This window comes from Dama dama, chromosome 11 (assembly GCF_033118175.1).
Source record: "Dama dama isolate Ldn47 chromosome 11, ASM3311817v1, whole genome shotgun sequence".
Classification (NCBI taxonomy): Eukaryota; Metazoa; Chordata; class Mammalia; order Artiodactyla; family Cervidae; genus Dama; species Dama dama.
In genome coordinates this window covers 60,283,017-60,301,643 of record NC_083691.1, presented here as the reverse complement: position 1 = coordinate 60,301,643, position 18,627 = coordinate 60,283,017, and the positions used below count along the sequence as shown (strand labels likewise).

The following is an 18,627-nucleotide window of genomic DNA, read 5'->3' as shown; positions in this document are numbered from 1 at the left end:
TATGAAGGACTCTCGTTTTCAATCGCTAAGTCGTGTCCGACTCTTCATGACCCCATGGACCGCAGGACACCAGGATTCCCTGTCCTTCATCATCTCCTGCATTTACAAGGTGAGTCTTAGCAAATCTACACCAAGGCAGGGCCAAGCCCACCCACGAGGCTTCCTTGGTACAGAGCCCACTGTGCTGAATAAGACCACCCAGCACAAGGCTGGACACCAGGGTGGGACTGCTGTCGGGGACTTTCCTGGTGGCTCAGTGGATAAGAATCCACCTTCCAATGCAGGGGACACAGGTTTGATCTCTGCTCCAGGAAGATACTACATGTAACTAAGCCCGTGTACCACAACTATTGAGCCTGTGCTCTAGAGCCCGTGAACTGCAACTACTGAGCTTATGTGCCACAACTACTGAAGCTCGGTCACTCTAGAGCCCGTGCTCCACAACAAGAGAAGCCACCACAATGAGATGCCCAAACACCACAATAAAGAATAGCCTCCATTCGCTGCAACTAGAGAAAGCCTGCGCACAGTAATGAACACTCAGCACAGTCAAAAATAAAATAAATAAATTGTTGTTGTTGTTTAGTTGCTAAGTCGTGTCCGACTCTTTTGCAACCCCATGGACTGTAGCCTGCCAGGCTCTTCTGTCCGTGGGATTTCCCAGGCAAGAATACTGGAGTGGGGTTGCCACTTCCTTCTCCAGGGAGTCTTCCTGACTGAGAGAATAAACCCACTCTCGTGCACTGGCAGGTGGATTCTTTACCACTGAGCCACCAGGGAAGCCCAAAATAAAATAAATAAATCATTTGGAAAAAGAAAGATTATTTTTGAGAATGGGGTCGGAGTGGAAAGGAATTCTGAATTATTCAAATGAAACTCAGAGGCACATCCTCCCGTCCTGGGTCCCTTTCACCACACAGTGACAATGTTACTGGCTTATGTATCGGAAAGTTACTGGCCTGGCTCCCAGGAGGACCACGTGAGTCAAGCTTAGCAGTTCTTCTTAGCTCACTGCCAAGCTTCCAAGCAAGATGCGTTTACCCTGTTCACACCTTCAGGAACCTCCCCACACTTCCTCTCGTCTCATGCTACACAGGGAGCCGCGTAGACTGTCCTGACTTCTGGTCAGTCTTCTCCTGATGAAGCTGCAGGAGGAGCAATGGCCATCACTTCTCAGCCTCAAAGCATCTCAGGAAGCACCTCTGTGGATTGGTTTCATTACCAGCTCTGTCCTGGGGTGGGGGTGCTGCCTCATCAGCAGACCCCTTGGTGAGTGGCATGTAGATGCAGGTGACCCACGGTGGCTCACAGGGCCACCCAGAGGTGACAAGGTAACCTCACTGGTCCAGCCAGTCCTCTTGCTGCATGAAGTATATAAACACCTGTGAATTTTCTAATCCATTCCAGCTGTAGGACAGGCTACGAAGATATGTCAACATGTTCCCCAGGACTAGCATAAATTCATGATTACAGGGCACCCCTCCAGGGATCGCTCAAGACCTGGGTCAAAGGACGCTCATAACTTGTGTCCCTGAGATCACCTTGCTCAAATTTTCCAGCAGAGTGAGGTCCCTAGGAGGCTGCTACATACCAGGGGGGCCGGCGCTCCGGGCCTGGCTGGCCGCTGGCTGGACTGTGTGCCGCAGACAACTGCCCAGTGGGGGAGAGGCGGCCTGGTGCTGGGCCGGGACCTGGGCTGTGGTAAGGGGAAGGGCTGGCCTCAGGGCCGTGGCCGGGCTGCTCAGACTCCCACCGCCTGGGTGCATGGTTGTGGCCATCCCTTTGGCCAGGGGAGACCCTCCGACTGCATTATTCCGGGGTGGCCCAGCCCCTCCTACAGGAATCCTGAGGAAATGAACAGAATGAAGTCAGGGGAGGGCACAGATACACCCACACCACACAGACTGATGAAGAACCACTCAACCCCTTGGCTCCGGAGCTGGAGGCCACACCATCCAGGAAAAGTCCTACAGTAGCACCAGGATGGCCTGGGCAGGTGGTATCTAGAGGCCCGGCTGGACAGCAGAGCCCCTGACAACCACACGGTCTTTCCACGTGCATATGTGACAACCAGTGAAAGAGCCATAGGAAACAGGGAAGTGATGCTAATCAGATATTTTGTTCCAGAGTCACTGCCTTGATTTAGTCTAACAAACAGCTGTGTGTCCCTAAACAGAGGCAGACGGAATGGGCTTGGCACATCTGGCAGGCAGCAGGAGGCAGGGGCCTGGCTCCTTCTGGATGAAGGACTCCTGGGAGTCCAGGAAAGGGCGCAGACAAGCCTCGTGTTTGCGGTTTTATCCCAGACTTTCCAGAGAAAGTGATGTGGAGAGTCCAGGACACACCGTGGACCACAGGACTCTGAGACAGGCCCCAGTGGCTCCTCCCCCACACGGGCCAGCCTGAACCATGCACCAGCACCAAGCGTGTGGGGCTGGGGTGGGGAGCTCCTGGGATCCGTTGTCAGGATCACACGCCTTCCATTTGTCCAAGAGCCGGGAAAACTCCCCATCTGTCTCCTCTGGATCTCAGCCGTGAGGCTCGGGGAGCCACCCGTGGTGGGAGCAGGCATAGCCTCTGCAGAGCAGCTGTGGGGAGAAGGGCCTCCCTGCACAGGGCCATAGGACCACGGGCCTCACAAGGTGGGCCTTTCCAGGAGGGCCTGGGGGATGTGGCTCCTGGGCCTGCTGCCGTGAAGGTACAAGTCAGGCCGCGTCAGTGCAGGTCTGGGTGTTTACTTTGCCTGGAGTCTTATTGCCAAGAGAGCAGAAGCTGGTGGGGTGGGGAGAACAGGGGGTGGGGTTGGGGGAGTCTGTAGCAGGTCTCTGCAGGTCCTGGGCTGTGAACACAGGGCTGGGGCATCCCAGGCTCCCCGGAGTGAGGCCAACCCTAAACCAAACCTTCAGGGGACGCCCCTCTATATGGAAACATCTGACAGCCCTGGGTCACCTCGGGCTAACTGTTAAACTTGCTTTTGCCAGTTTATAAAAATAATATAACAGTAAATTCGTAAAACACAGGAAATTACAAGGAAAGAAAAAAATTAATTACTCATAATGCTCCACTCAGTAATAATGGTTAACTTTTAGGAACAAGGAATCTTTTCTTCATGTGTGTAAATGGCACGTGCTTTTTGCACACACACCCACTGTACTCATACGTGCGCACACGTACATGCATGCACCTGTGCCCACGAGATCCAGCCCCGTGACACGCCCCTGTGTGGTGCTCCAGCTCCTCCCGGCCACCTTCTCCCTGGGGCCACGGGCAGCGGGCAGCAGGAAGGCAGGTGAGGCACAGTCCCTGGTCTCCACTCAGCTATGGCCACAGGAGGCGGGCAGCAAGGGCCTCACCTGGAGACGGGTGTCACATAGTTGCCAGGGAACACGCCCGAGAGTCCGGTGCGCAGGGCCGTGCCCTTGAACCAGCCGTCCCGACACTTCTCCAGGACACGGTATGTGTCGCCCTTGCGGAGCTCCAGCTCGTCACTCTTCTGGGGCTTGTAGGCGTAGAGCGCCAGGTACCTGTGGGTAAGAGGCGGGTGGTGAGCGGTGCCATGGACAGAAGGGCACCCTTGCACACTTAGTGGGCAGCCAGGGACCAGGAGGAGACCCTGGGGAAAGACCCCTGGAGCCACGGGCTCCACACCCTTCACCAACCAGCAGGCTGAACTCAGAGAAGCCCTGCCAGGACCAGATGGGGGGCTGGCTGTCTGGGCCCATTTTGTTCTCTTTTCTCTGATTAATACCTGATGCTCTGGGCAAGAGAAGGCTTTAGGGAAAACGGATGAATTACACAGCCTTGGATGGGTTTCCTTGTTTAGTCCCACCTGCCCACTCACCCATCCATGCAAACTGGAGATTTGGAGGCCCTTTTAAAGAAAAACCAGCCCAATTAGGGACTCCTTAGATAGGTGACTAACTGAAATTCTACTTTTAAGATCAGTGACTAACTGAAATTCTACTTTCAAGATTTTTTAACAGCTTGGTGGTGTGAGCCCTAGCTGGGGGCTTAGACACTGTGCTCCTCATTTGCCAGGACTCTTTGAAATGTCCTGAGCCCCTGGCGCCACCCTCAGAACCTCTGATAAGTGCTTTGCTACTCTGGGGGTTTGTGGAAGGGGTGGTTTGACCTAACAGAGAGAATGTTTTCAGGCAAATATCCTGCTTGCAAGATCTGGGAAGGAAAAGTGGTGGGGGCTTCACTCCAACAAAGAGACGAGATGCATTAAAACAATTTTTTTTGGCTGTAACCATGTGGCATGTAGGACCGTAGTTCCCTGACTAGGGATCGAACATGTGCTCCCTGTAATGGCAGCATGGAGTCTTAACCGCTGGACCGACAGGGAAGTCCCAAGATGCATTTCTAAGAAGCATCATCTCCTGGGCCTCCTTTCAGGACGGGCCTGGTGGGCACACTGCCCCTGCTGGGCCCCAGGAGCCTCCTTCTTTGCCCCCTAGCCACCCTCCCAGGCTCCGGGACTAGGTGACTCCAGGGGCTACCTGCACTGTCCACCTGCCCCGTGGAGCATGAAGCTATGGACAGAGGGCCATCCAAGGGAGAAGGGCTGTCCCTGCTGGAGAGAGAAGGACCTCGGGCAGTGAGCGAGAGGCTCAGAGGTTCCAGTAGCCAGGGCAGCCCTCCCCCCAACATGGTATAGTCCCCCCACATACCCGGCAAGCCTCCCCCACACCCAGCACAGCACCCACTGGCACCTACTTCCACAGTGGCATCAACCCAGTTTCTAAAAATAAGACAAGTGTTAGCAACTGTAGCAAAGACCCGACGAGCTGTGTGTATGTGTGTCTGTCTGTCTGTCTGTGATCCAGGGAGGGGCCTTCAGATGACAGAGTGATCTCTGGGGATGAGCTGATGATCCTACTCAAAATTCTGGAATCCCCAAGTCATTCAGGGAACAAGGTTTGTTTTCACCTCTCAGGATCTTCCCATCACAGTGAGAATGAGTTATTTTTAGACTGTGGGCCTTAAGGCAGCCTGATTAAGCCTTTACATCGAAACAGTCTTCTTTCAAAATCCCACTTGTACTTTAGAGAAACACACCGTGGTTCCTAATGAGGTAATAAAGGCAGAAAGCGGGCAACAGAAGTGAACTTGGCTGAAACCACCACCCGACTCCCCAAACTTGGACCAACTACCGGCCCCATTGGGTGGGGGCACCCCCCCCCCCCTCACTCTCGCCTCTGGGACCACAGGCTCTGCTGAGCTGAGTCGTGAGGGAGTCTGCAGGCAGATCTGGATTTATCCTGTGTCCTGCCTCCTCTAGAGTCATGGCGGTAGGAGGTGATGTTTCCCTCTGGTTTCAGCTGTTCATTCATTTATTAGATGCCCAGTGATCCTGGCACCCTCAGGCGCTAACCATGCAGGGAGACAGGCTTGCTTCCAAGGACCTCTTCACCCCAAGGGACGGGGCACCCTCCTCCATCATCAATCAGAACTCTGTTTAGGAGGCACTGCCGCCACCTGTGGGACAGTGTGCAGAGCCCACCCTCCTCAGGTGTCTGGAGTCCAGGCAGGGTGGGAAGCTAGAGTCTGTTATGGTCTCGCTGGAGCCCCACATGAGCTCTGAGGCTGGGCTACTTACTCATTTCACAGCTGAACAAACTGAGGTTCAAAAAGATGGAGTGTCTCTGTTTATGCAGCGAGTTGGAGGCAAGCAGTTGTTCTTGGCCCCAGGGCCTGGTAGGCCCCATGGGAAGCTGGGGTGAGGCCTGGAGCAGGGGGCCCTGAGGCCTGCTGTCTTCATCTTTATTGTGAATTCATTCTCCGAGGAGCAATCTGTTCTCTGGTCTCAACAGTTCAAGTTCAGTCTTTCCGTGTGCACTGCTGGGGGGTGGAGTGTAAACCAATCTGACTTCACCTGGCACACCTAGGCCTCCCAACCTGTTCCCTTTGATGCCACAGGGGAAGCCAGATTGCCTTGCCAGCATTTTTCCTGCACGTGGGGCTGCTTGTCTGCCTGTGGCTCCTGCACACATCTGGGATGCTCCAGAGGGGCCGGCGGCTCCCAGCCTGATGTCTGCAGCTCTGTGGTCTCTGCAGTGCACTGGTCACTCAGTCCCGGTCCAAGTGTGGCCACAGGGAAGGGTGCATAATCTGCACCCCTTCTATCCCCACCCCCTCGGCCGTGCCCGCCAGCCTGGAGGGTGCCCTCAGCTGGACCTTGGAGCTGCAGGCCGATGCCCACAGAGCCCAGGGCAGGAAGAACCAGGTAGCGCCCGCAGGATTCCCGGTACTCCACCTGCCTGTCCCCTCCGCCTCCTGTCCACTCCTCCTCCGCTCCCTCTCTACTCCTTCCAAAGGACTTCAGCTCTGCACATGCCTCCATAGAGGACACAGTGCCGGCTGCTCCAGAACTGGCTTGGGATTCATTTGTCTCAGTAGATTCACTCACAAGGCTGGTACTGAAGGTACTTGGTTCAGGCAAGAGTGGGAGGTCTGGTTCACAACGCTCTCCCCACGGCCGGGTGGCCAGCAGGGGACTCTCCTCCCCATTGGAAGAGGCGTCCCCTCCTCCAGGCTGACGCAGCCCCGGGGGAGTGAGTGTGGGGGCACGTCAGCCCCTTCCCTGGCACCCTCGGCTGGACAGCATGCAGTCTGGACACGCAGCAGCTGTGGCCGCCCAGCCTCTACTTGCAGCTGTGTTCCCATAAGCAGCCTGCTGGGAACAGCCGCCACTCACCACATAACTGCTCTTCTCTATGGAAGATCTTCACTTGCTGCTAATTGTCTATAGACTCTAATCAAGCAGTGATTAAAGAATTTTAGCGCCTTCATTAACTTCACACCCTTCTGCCTCCATATGACAGCTTGCTCATTTCTTCTGAAATAAGTGAGATTCTCTCCCATCCTCCTGCAAAGAGCCTGCTCCTGCTCCTCTAGGTGCCAGTGCCGCATGGACTCAGGCCAGCAAAACATGTGCCTACTTGCTGACCTTTGATCAACAGGATCAGCTAAGGAAAGGGTTCCAGATAGCGGCACAGGACACTCCTGAACTTGTCTTTTCCCAGGAACACAGCAAACCCACAGCCACATTAAGGGACCACCTCTTCAGAGAGGGACTTGAACCCTGGATGGACAGAGCCTCCACCACTAAGGGCAGGAGGACAACAGACAGCACAGGAGACAGAGAGATGGACTCGCCAGGAAACCCCTCGCCAGCCACCATGGTCCACTCAGAGGGGACCCAACCCCTCAATCCTGCTCAGGAGAGACCAGTCCCCCCCAAATACCTGGCTTTGAAAACCGACATAAAATACCAGGAAAACTACAGAAGCACCTGGAATGGAAAACGTGCTCTCGATGGGCCTGTATGCAGACTCATTCAACCCAGAAACCAGTGCAAAAATACCAGACTGAATTGCGCACAGGCCACTGAATATTGTGGCAGCTTCTGCCAGGGGTCAGGAACCAGGCGGGATGCTCCCTGGGGACTGACTCACTAGCCGGAGCCATTTCAGAAATTGCAGGCTATCTTGCTTATGCCACCCAGTGGGTACAATTTTGGAATGTTCCATCTAACTTGTCATATCTTTTTGCCTTTTCATACTGGCAAAAATATCAATAACCTCGGATATGCAGATGACACCACCCTTATGGCAGGAAGCGAAAAGGAACTAAAAAGCCTCTTGAAAAAAAAATAAATAAAAAAAATAAAAAGCCTCTTGAAGGTGAAAGAGGAAAGTGGAAAAAGCTGGCTTAAAACTCAACATTCAAAAAAAAAAAACCTCAACATTCAAAAAACGAAGATCATGGCATCCGGTCCTATCACTTCATGGCAAATAGATGGGGAAACAATAGAAACAGTGACAGACTTTATTTTCTTGGGCTCCAAAATCACTGTGGATGGTGACTTCAGCCATGAAATTAAAAGATGCTTGCTTCTTAGAAGAAAAGCTATGACAAACCTAGACAGTATATTAAAAAGCAGAGATATTACTTTGCCAACAAAGGTCTGTCTAGTCAAAGCTATGGTTTTTCTAGTAATCATGTATTATGTGAAAGTTGGACTATAGAGAAAGCTGGGTGCTAAAGAATTGAAGCTTTTGAACTATGGTGTTGGAGAAGACTCTTGAGAGTCTTGGACTGTAAGACTTGAATCTCCTTGGACTGCAAGGAGATCAAACCAGTCAATCCTAAAGGAAACCAATCCTGAATATTCATTGGAAGGACTGATGCTGAAGCTGAAGGTCCAATACTTTGACTACCTGATGCACGGGTTGACTCATTAGAAAAGACCCTGATGCTGGGAAAGATTGAAGGCAGGAGGAGAAAGGGATGACAGAGGATGAGATGGTTGGATAGAATCACCGATTCAATGGACATGAGTTTGAGCAAACTCTGGGAGACAGTGAAGGACAGGGAAGCGTGGTGTGTTGCAGTCCTTTAGGTTGAGAAGAGTTGGATGCAACTGAGTGACTGAACACCAAAACCTAACCTGTCAGCATCAGTGGGTATGCCCTGATGAAGCCCACCCACCCCTGCACCTAGGTGAGGTCTCACCCTGGCTGAGTGAGAACTCTGCCCACCACTGTCTAGTAGCTGCTGTGGCTGGGCCCACACACCAGCATGCCTAAGCAGTAACCACAGCCCCCCACACCAGCGGGGGGACACACTGCCCACAGAGGGGACCCTCGTGTGCCTGCCTCTGGGCCCCACAGGATGTCTCCTAAACAAGGCCACTCCTTCAAGATATGGAGACACAGCAGATTTACTAATACCCAGACACAAACACAGAGAATCAGGCAAAATGAGAGTCAGAAGTGTATGTTGCAACTGAAAGAAAAGGTAAAGCCTCAGAGAAAGAACTAAACAAAATAGAAATAAGCAATCTACCCATTAAAGAGTTAACAGTAATGGTCATAAGGATGCTCACACCAAACCTAGAAGAATGGACCCAGTGGACCTAATGGACACATACAGAACAGTCCATCCAAAAGCATCAGGATGCATATTCTTCTCAAGCATACACAGAAGGTTCTCCAGGATAAATCACATCAGTTTACAAACAGTCCTCCATGAATTTACAAAGATGGAAATCATATTGAGCATCTTCTTGACCACAATTGTGGGAAATCAATCAAAAGAAAAATTGGAGAAAACAAACAAACAAAAAACATCAAAATTAAAGAACATGAATGGGCCACTGAAAAAAATATCAAAGAAGAAATTTTTAAAATACCTAGAAACAAATGAAAATGGAACCACAGTGATCCAAAATCTATGGATCACTGCAAAAGCAGTTCTAAGAGGGAAGTTTATAGTGATATGAGCCTACTTCAGGAAATGAAAAATCTCAAATAATCGAACCTTACACCTAAACAGAAATGATCAACAGATCAACAGAAAACAACAGAAATGATCAGTGAAATTAAGAGCTGGTTCTTTGAAAAGATAAATTCTCCAACTTCTAGTTAGGCTTATCAAGAAAAAAAAAGGAACTGGTCCAAACAATAAAATCAGAAAGGAAAAAATAAATTATAACTGACACCACAGAAATATAAAGGATCATAAGAGACTAATGAGAACAATAATATGCCAACAACCTGGAGGAAATGAAAAGATTTCTAGAAACATATAATCTTCCAAGACGGAACCATGAAGAAAGAGAAAATCTGAACTGACTGATTACAAGTTAGCAGACTGTTTGTGATCAAAACTCTCCCAAGAAAAAAAATCTCAAAGAAATAATCTTAGTTTCACTGATCATTTCTGTCATTTTCTTAGTCTCTATTTCATTTATTTCTGCTCTGATATTTATTATTTCCTTCCTTCTATTAACATTGGGTTTTGTTTTTCCTTCTTTTTTCTAGTTCCTTTAGGTGTAAGATTCGATTATTTCTTTGAGATTTTTCGTGTTTCCTGAGGTAGGGCTTCACTGATAAATTTCACAAAATATTCAAAGATTTAATAACAAATTGCAGGTTGCTTGTGACCAACATAGGTGCAAAGATCTTTAAAAATGTTAGCAAAGCAAATTCAAAATATACTAAAAGGTTCATACGTTGTGACCAAATGGACTTATTCCAGGGATGTAACAATGGCTTAACATCTGCAAATCAGTGTGACTGATATTCCACATTAACAAACTGAAGAATAAAAACCATATGATCATCTCAGTAAATATTGGAAAAAATGTTTGACAAAATTCAATATCTACTTATGATAAAAAACTCTTAACAAAGTGGATACTGAACAAACATATCTCAACATAAGAGCTATATATGATAAGCCTGCAGCTAACATCAAGAGAACACACTGGTCATAGCAAACACCCTCTTCCAATAACAGAAGAGACGACTCTACACACGGACATCACCATGTGGTCAATACCACAATCAGGCTGATTATATTCTTTAGGGCTGAAGATGGAGAAACTCTATACAGTCAGCAAAAACAAGAGCTGGAGTTGGCTCAGATTATTAGTTCGTTACTGCAAAAGTCAGGCTTAAATTGAAGAAAGTAGGGAAAACTACTAGGCCATTCAGGTATGACCTAAAATCAAATCCCTCATGATAACACAGTGGGGTGACGAACAGATTCAAGGGATTAGATCTGGTGGACAGTGTGCCTGAAGAACTATGGATGGAGGTTTGTGTTCGTCCTGTACAATAACATTGTACATAACAGGAGGCAGTGATCAAAACCATCCCAAAGAAAAAGAAATGCAAGAAGGCAAAGTGATCATCTACAGAGGCTTTACAAATAGCTGAGGAAAGAAGAGACGTAAAAGGCAAAGGATAAAGGGAAAGATATATCTGACTGATATCTGATAGACAGAGTGCCTGAAGAACTATGGATGGAGGTTTGTGACATCGTACAGGAGACAGGGAGCAAGACCATCCCCAAGAAAAAGAAATGAAAAAAAGCAAAATGGCTGTCTGAGGAGGCCTTACAAATAGCTGTGAAAAGAAAAGAAGGCAAAAGCAAAGGAGAAAAGGATAGATATACCCATTTGAATGCAGAGTTCCAAAGAATAGCAAGGAGAGATAAGAAAGCCTTCCTCAGTGATCAGTGCAAAGAAATAGAGGGAAACAATAGAATGGGAAAGACCACAGATCTCTTCAAGAAAATTAGAGATACCGAGGGAACATTTCATGCAAAGATGGGCTCAATGAAGGACAGAAATGGTATGGACCTAACAGAAGTAGAAGTTATTAAGAAGTGGTGACAAGAATACATAGAAGAACTGTACAAAGAAGATCTTCATGACCCAGATAATCACGACGGTATGATCACTCATCTAGAGCCAGACATCCTAGAATGTAAAGTCAAGTGGGCCTTAGGAAGCATCACTACGAACAAAGCTAGTGGAGGTGATGGAATTCCAGTTGAGCTATTTCAAATCCTAAAAGATGATGCTGTGAAAGTGTTGCACTCAATATGCCAGCAAATTTGGAAAACTCAGCAGTGGCCACAAGACTGGAAAAGGTCTGTTTTCATTCCAATCCCTAAGAAAGGCAATGCCAAAGAATGCTCAAACTACTGCACAATTGCATTCATCTCACATGCTAGTAAAATAATGCTCAAAATTCTCCAAGCCAGGCTTCAGCAGTACATGAACTGTGAACTTCCAGATGGTCAAGCTGGTTTTAGAAAAGGCAGAGGAACCAGAGATCAAATTGCCAACATTCGCTGGATCATCGAAAAAGCAAGAGAGTTCCAGAAAAACATCTATTTCTGCTTTATTGACTATGCCAAAGCCTTTGACTGTGTGCATCACAATAAACTGTGGAAAATTCTGAAAGAGATGGGAATACCAGACCACCTGACCTGCCTCTTGAGAAACCTGTATGCAGGTCAGGAAGCAACAGGTAGAACTTGACATGGAACAACAGACTGGTTCCAAATAGGAAAAGGAGTACATCAAGGCTGTATATTGTCCCTGTGTTTATTTAACTTATACACAGAGTACATCATGAGAAACCCTGGGCTAGATGAAGCACAAGCTAGAATCAAGATGGCTGGGAGAAATATCAATAACCTCAGATATGGAAATGACACCACCATTATGGCAGAAAGTGAAGAAGAACTAAAGAAAGTGAAAGAGGAGAGTGAAAAAGTTGGCTTAAAGCTCAACATGCAGAAAACTAAGATCATGGCATCTGGTCCCATCACTTCATGGGAAATAGATGGGGAAACAGTGGAAACAGTGGCAGACTTTATTTTGGTAGGCTCCAAAATGACTGCAGATGGTGACTGCAGCCATGAAATAAAAGGACATTTACTCCTTGGAAGAAAAGTTATGACCAACCTAGAGAGTGTATTAAAAAGCAGAGATATTACTTTGCCAACAAAGGTCCATCTAGTCAAAGCTATGGTTTTTCTAGTAGTCATGTATGGATGTGAGAGTTAGACTATAAAGAAAGCTGAGTGCTGAAGAATTGATGCTTTTGAACTGTGGTGTTGGAGAAGACTCTTGAGAGTCCCTTGGACTGCAAGAAGATCCAACCAGTTCATCCTAAAGGAAATCAGTCCTAAATATTCATTGGGAGGACTGATGCTGAAGCTGAAACTCCAATACTTTGGCCACCTGATGTGAAGAACTGACTCATTAGAAAAGACTTTGATGCTGGGAAAGATTGAAGGCGAGAGAACAAGGGGATGACAGAAGATGAGATAGTTGGATGGCATCACCGACTCAATGGACATGAGTTTGAGTAAACTCCAGGAGTTGGTGATGGACAGGGAGGCCTGGGGTGCTGCAGTCCATGGGATCGCAACGAGTTGGACACGACTGAGCAACTGAACTGACTGACTGACTGACCCGACTGAATGCAGAATTCCAGAGAACAGCATAGAGAGATAAGAAGGTCTTCTTAAATGAACAGTGCAAAGAAATAGAAGAAAAACAATCAAATGGGAAAGATTAGAGATCTCTTCAAGAAAACTGGAAGTATAAAGGGAACATTTCATGCAAGGATGGGCACAACAAAGGACAGAAATGGTATGGACCTAATGGAAGCAGAAGAGATTAAAAAGAGGTGGCAAGAATACACAGAAGAACTATACAAAAAAGATCTTAACGACCCAGATAACTATGTTGGTGTGGTCACTCACTTAAAGCCAGACATCCTGGAGTGTTAAGTCAAGTGGGCCTTAGAAAGCATTACTACAAACAAAGCTAGTGGAGGCGATGGAATTTCAGCTGAGCTTTTCAAATCCTAAAAGACAATGCTGTCAAAGTGCTGCACTCAATATATCAGCAAATTTGGAAAACTCAGCAGTAGCCACAAGACTGGAAAAGGTAAGTTTTCATTCCAATCCCAAAGGGCAATGCCAAAGAATGATCAAGCTACTATACAAGTGTGCTCATTTCACATGCTAGTAAGTTTATGCTCAAAATCCTTCAAGCTAGGCATTAGCAGTATGTGAACCAAGAACTTCCTGATGTACAAGCGGTTTTAGAAAAGGCAGGGGAACCAGAGATCATATCGCCAACATTCCTTGGATTGTAGAGAAAGCAAGGGAATTCCAGAAAAACATCTGCTTCATTGACTGTACTAAAGCCTTTGACTGTGTGGATCACAACAAACTGAATAATTCTTCAAGACATGGGAATACCAGGTCACCTGACCTGCCTCCTGAGAAATCTGTATGCAGGTCAAGAAGCAACAGTCAGAACTGGACATGGAACAACAGACTGGTTCCAAATTGGGAAAGGAGTATGCCAAAGCTGTATATTGTCACCCTGCTTATTTAACTTATATGAGGACTACATCATGTGAAATGCCGGGCTGGATGAAGCACAAGCTGGAATCAAGACTGCCAGGAGAAATATCAACCACCTCAGATAGGCAGATGATACCACTCTAAAGGCAGAAAGCAAAGAGGAACTAAAGAGCCTCTTGATGAAAGTGAAAAAGCTGACTTAAAACTCAACATTCAAAAAATCTAAGATCATGGCATGTGGTCCCATCATTTCATGGTAAATAGAAGGGGGGAAAGTGGAAACAGTGACAGATTTTCTTTTCTTGGGCTCCAAAATCACTGCAGATGGTGACTGTAGCCATGAAACTAAAAGATGCTTACTTCTTGGAAGGAAAGTTATGACAAACCTAAACAGCATATTAAAAAGCAGAGACATCACTTTGCTGACAAAGGTCCATACAGTCAAAGCATAGTCACGTACAGATGTGAGAGCTGGACCATAAAGAAGGTTATCACTGAAGAACTGATGCTTTCAAATGATAGTACTGGAGAAGACTTGACAGTCCCTTGAACTGCAAGGAAATCAAACCAGGCAATTCTAAAGGAAATCAACCCTGTATATTCATTGGAAGGACCAGTGCTGAGGCTCCAATATTTTGGTCACCTGATGAGAAGAGTCAACTCAACAGAAAAGACCCTGATGCTGGGAAAGACTGAAGGCAAAAGGAGAAGGGGACAGCAAAGGATGAGATGGTTAGATACCACCACCAGTTCAAAGGACATGAGTTTGAGCAAACTTCAGGAGATAGTGGAGGACAGGGGAGCCTGGTGCGTGGCAGTCCATGGGGTTGCAAAGTCAGAAATGACTTAGCGACTGAAAAACACCAAAAACAAGACATAATACTCAACAGTGAGAAGCTAAAAGCATTTCCTCTAAGATCAGGAACAACACAAGGATGCCCACTCTTGCCACTTTTTTTCAACATAATACTGGAAGTCTTCATCATAGCAATCAGACAAGAAAAAGAAAGAGAAATCCATGCAGGAAAAGAAGAAGTAAAACTGTCACTGTTTGCAGATGACATGATACTATACATAGAAAATCCAGAAGATGCCACAAAAAAAAACTAGAAGAAATCTTCAATGAATTTAATAAAGTTGCAGCATATGATATTAATATATAGAAATCTAGCAACAAATTATCCAAAAGAAAAATGAAGAATACAATCCCATTCACAACTGCATCAAAAAGAATAAAATATCTAGGAATAAATTTAACCAAGGAGGTGAAAACAATGAAAACTATAAGACATTGATCAAAGAAACTGAAGACACAATAAATGGAAAGATATTTTGTGCTCAAGGATTAGAACAGTAAATATTGTTAAAATGTTCATACCACCCAAGACAGTCTATAGGTTCAATGCAATCCCTATGATAATTTCAATGACATTTTTCACAGAACTAAAACAAATCTACAATTTGCATGAAATCACAAAAGACATCAAAGATCCAAAGAAACCCTGAGAAAAGAAGAAAGCTGTATTTCAAAAGATAGAGCTACAGAATACACACATTAAGGTGCAGTAGCCAGTTAAACTCACGTTGGCCACCATCCAGGTGACGACCACCATGACCAGCAGACACATTCCTGCAAAATGCTCATTATCCTTTGAAAGATGGATGGGACTCCCTTCTGTCAGCTAAATGAAGATCTCCACCCAAACAGCCATGATCTGGGGTGAGGCAGAGGGAGAGGGCAGCGGGTTGGGGACCACACTGACCCCTCAAGCCCCAGGGCGGCGGGGATCTGGGGGAGAAATAAGTCCCTACACACTCTGCCCCAAACTTAAGCTCCCTGTGATACGGAGGGTCCTTAGGTGGCTGAGGCCTCCAGAATGTTCTGATGGCTCTCTGGGGTGATACTCCAGGAACTGGTAACCTTCTGGGTTCCGAGGCAGAGCCGCCTCCTTGGGTAGCTGACTGGGGCACGAGAGCAGGGAGTGGGCTGCCACCAAGACCCTCAGCGTCCAGCAGGGAAGACTGGCTGTCTCTGAACAAGGGAACAGCTCCTGAGACCTTGCATGTCAGGCACCTTGTTGGGGATGCCAAGACGAACCCCTGGGCTTGTCCTTGAAGAGCTCTCCTGTCCCGCCTCGCACTCAGGAAGTGACAGGAGCCCCACTGTCTCCCACAGAACAGGCTGCTTCTTCAGAAAAGGGTCTGGCACCCAGTTTTGAAGAGCGAGACGACTGCCCGGCCTGCCCTGGTGCCCTGTCCCCAGGCTGAAGCAGAGACCTGGCTGGAAGGGAGCGCCTCCTGTCCAGTGCTGTCCTGAATTTCTCCCTGAAGACTCTAGACAGCACCTACTAACCTGCGTCCCCTCAGGAAGCTGTGTAAAAGGGGCGGGTCCCCAGGCCCTTGGTTGGGTCGGTTGAGGCAAGAACCCAGTTCCCACAGGGCGAGCTTGTAAAGGAGGCGTTCGGGGATTCCCATCTGCCACCAGAAGAGGGCGCGAGTCGGGACTGGACTCTGCAGAGAAGCCGAGCCTGCAGAGCGGACGGACGCTGTCGCCCGCTGGGAATCCTACCTGAGACAGGCAGGCTGCACTGTGAAAGCCTCGCGTGCTCGAGACCCTCAGTGTTCCGCAGCGACACAGGCTGACACTCTGGCCCTTCTGCACCCTGGGAGCTTTCCACCCTGCCACATTGTTTGCCGGATTCACATTCTCCACCTTAAATGTTTGTTCAAGTAGCTGAACAGCAGTTACTTGACAGCAGCCGGCAAGGTGCTCTTCAGAACGCTCTTGAACGGTGATGTTAAATGGCACATCTTTTAGAAGCTGTCATTTAACAAGAGCAGATTCTCCTAACAGACAGACATTTCACTTCCCAGCAGCATTCATCTGGCTCGATTTGGTGATGACGAGCAGCTCGTTTTGGGGAGTGGGACAGCCATAGGCTGCATCTGGGCCATTGGTGGCACCCGCTTCTCCGGTCATCCTCTGCCCCATGGGGCCCACGTCCACCGCCTCAGGGGCCTCTGGGGCCCTTTCCTGAGTGATCAGTGGGTGTCATCAAATGTCTGGACCACCTTCCTGCTCTCATCGAATGTTGGAGAAGCACAAAAGCTGATTAACCTGCCAATCTGCTCTACAGGCTGCCCCATCAGCAGTCCTGAGAGCTCAGAACCAAGTGGGTGACAACTAGAAAACCCCACATGGACACACTAGTAGGGTGGGGGTAGGTACTGAAAGCTGGGGCCCCAACACATAAGTGGCAGCTCACACATTGAGAGGCAGCTGGACTCTGGGAGCAATGCTCTGCTGTTCAGTCGCTGGGGTGGATCCGGCCGAGGAGTCCTGGAAACAGACAAGAGGACACAGTGAGCGGACTGCAGGCTCCCAGGGCAGCCTGGCAGCCAGTGAACTCTGTCCCTCCCACAGCATCAGGAAACCGCGCCTGCCCACGTCTGGTTGGACAGCGGATGCAGCATTCAACGTGCAAGGAGATGGGGGGTGGGGGAGAGGGCTGCCTTTATTTTCAGGACTTGAATTAGTTACTCCTGTGTTTGTCCAAGAAAAGCCAGACAAAACTTTTCATGCTTCAAGATGTAAGCTTATTTAAAACCACATCCCTGAGTGCTAAGGAAAACCAGTCCTTCCACAGCGAACACAGCGGCTAGAGCGGACAGGATGTGAAACACGGCATCTCGCCTGACCAGGCGCGCAAAGCCTCAAGGGTCCACTCTGCAAGATGACAGAGGGACGGCTCCTCGCAGGTGATTCCTGCTGAGTGCCTGGCACACGGTGAGCTGCTGAGGGGCTGGCTGAGGCAAAAGGAGCCAGTCCACCCAGTTTGCTACAGCGGCTCCAGGAAACTCAACAGGGGAGGACCCCGGGGGTCAGTCTTCTTGCTTCTTGCTGACTCTGACCCTCTGGACTCCTCTCAGAAGGACTGTGCAGTTACAATGGCCCAGAGAGTCCAGGACTATCTCCTAGCTCCATTTCCTGGTCTCCTGCCAAGGAAGGCAACACTCACAGGTTCTGGGGATCAGGAGTGGACATATTTGGGGCCATCATTCCCCCTCTACCAACAGGAGAAGTGGATTCGGGCGAGGAATGGTGTGCAAGACAAAGAGCATTGAGTCTCCGTCCTTAGTGACTGGCAGGACAGAGATGCTGAGTGAAGGGAGTGGGGAGTATGAGACCTGGGGGAGGTCACGGACTGGGCACTGGACACAGTGAGTCTGATGTGCTTGGATCCTGAGGATGACGCAGCGGGAAGCCAACCAGGGGCTGGGGAGTGGGGGCACAGCCTGGACATGTGCATTCAGGATCAGCACAGGGTCCCTGAGCCCTGAGCTCTCAGCCTGCAAACGTAGGTGCATTACACCCTCGGGCCCTGACTTCTGCCCCGACCACAGCTCAGCGACAGGGATGGGGTGCACCCCACTCAGAACAGCTGGGCACCAGACAAGACTGTGACGCCTGGTCCCCAAGAATCAAGTAGTGAAGACAGGGCCTGGAGGGATGAGGAAATGGCCATCGAGGGGTCTCACCTTCCAGGTGAGCTGGAATATTAGACACAGTAATTCACAGCTTCGAGCAAGGAAATGCTGGCTTCATTCTTTCTGCAGCCACTGGAGGTCAGAGGTGAAGATTCAGCCTCGAGAAAGGGCGGAGGAAGGACAGAGGCTGACCCAAGACTCTGTCTGCCAACCAGCATGCCCCACACAACAGGGAGAAGGACCTGCACAGGTGGATGTGGACAACTGCATGGAGCACATCGAACAGGACTGGGTGAGGGAGCTGGACACCCAGGTTTAGCTTGTTTCTATAAAAGGAAGTGTGCTTCCATTGGGAAATTTACATACAGATGATAGATAAAGCTGGTACTTACAGAGTTGGGATTTGAGTTAATTTTTTAAAAATTGTTCCGGTTTTCCATCATTTTACTG

General features: G+C 48.6%; 1 protein-coding gene across 2 annotated transcripts in view; it reads right to left on the bottom strand.

Annotated features, from left to right (window-relative positions):
- Nucleotides 1-18,627, bottom strand: part of SH3RF3 (SH3 domain containing ring finger 3) — a 159,579-nt gene that overhangs the window by 33,722 nt on the left and 107,230 nt on the right. For both annotated transcript variants that reach the window (XM_061155366.1, XM_061155367.1), the window contains exons 5-7: nucleotides 16,956-17,029; nucleotides 3,354-3,524; nucleotides 1,592-1,845 (exon numbers count right to left, since the gene is read on the bottom strand). In XM_061155366.1, coding sequence (XP_061011349.1) covers nucleotides 1,592-1,845; nucleotides 3,354-3,524; nucleotides 16,956-17,029 — 499 coding nt within the window. The remainder of the gene's footprint in view (nucleotides 1-1,591; nucleotides 1,846-3,353; nucleotides 3,525-16,955; nucleotides 17,030-18,627) is intronic.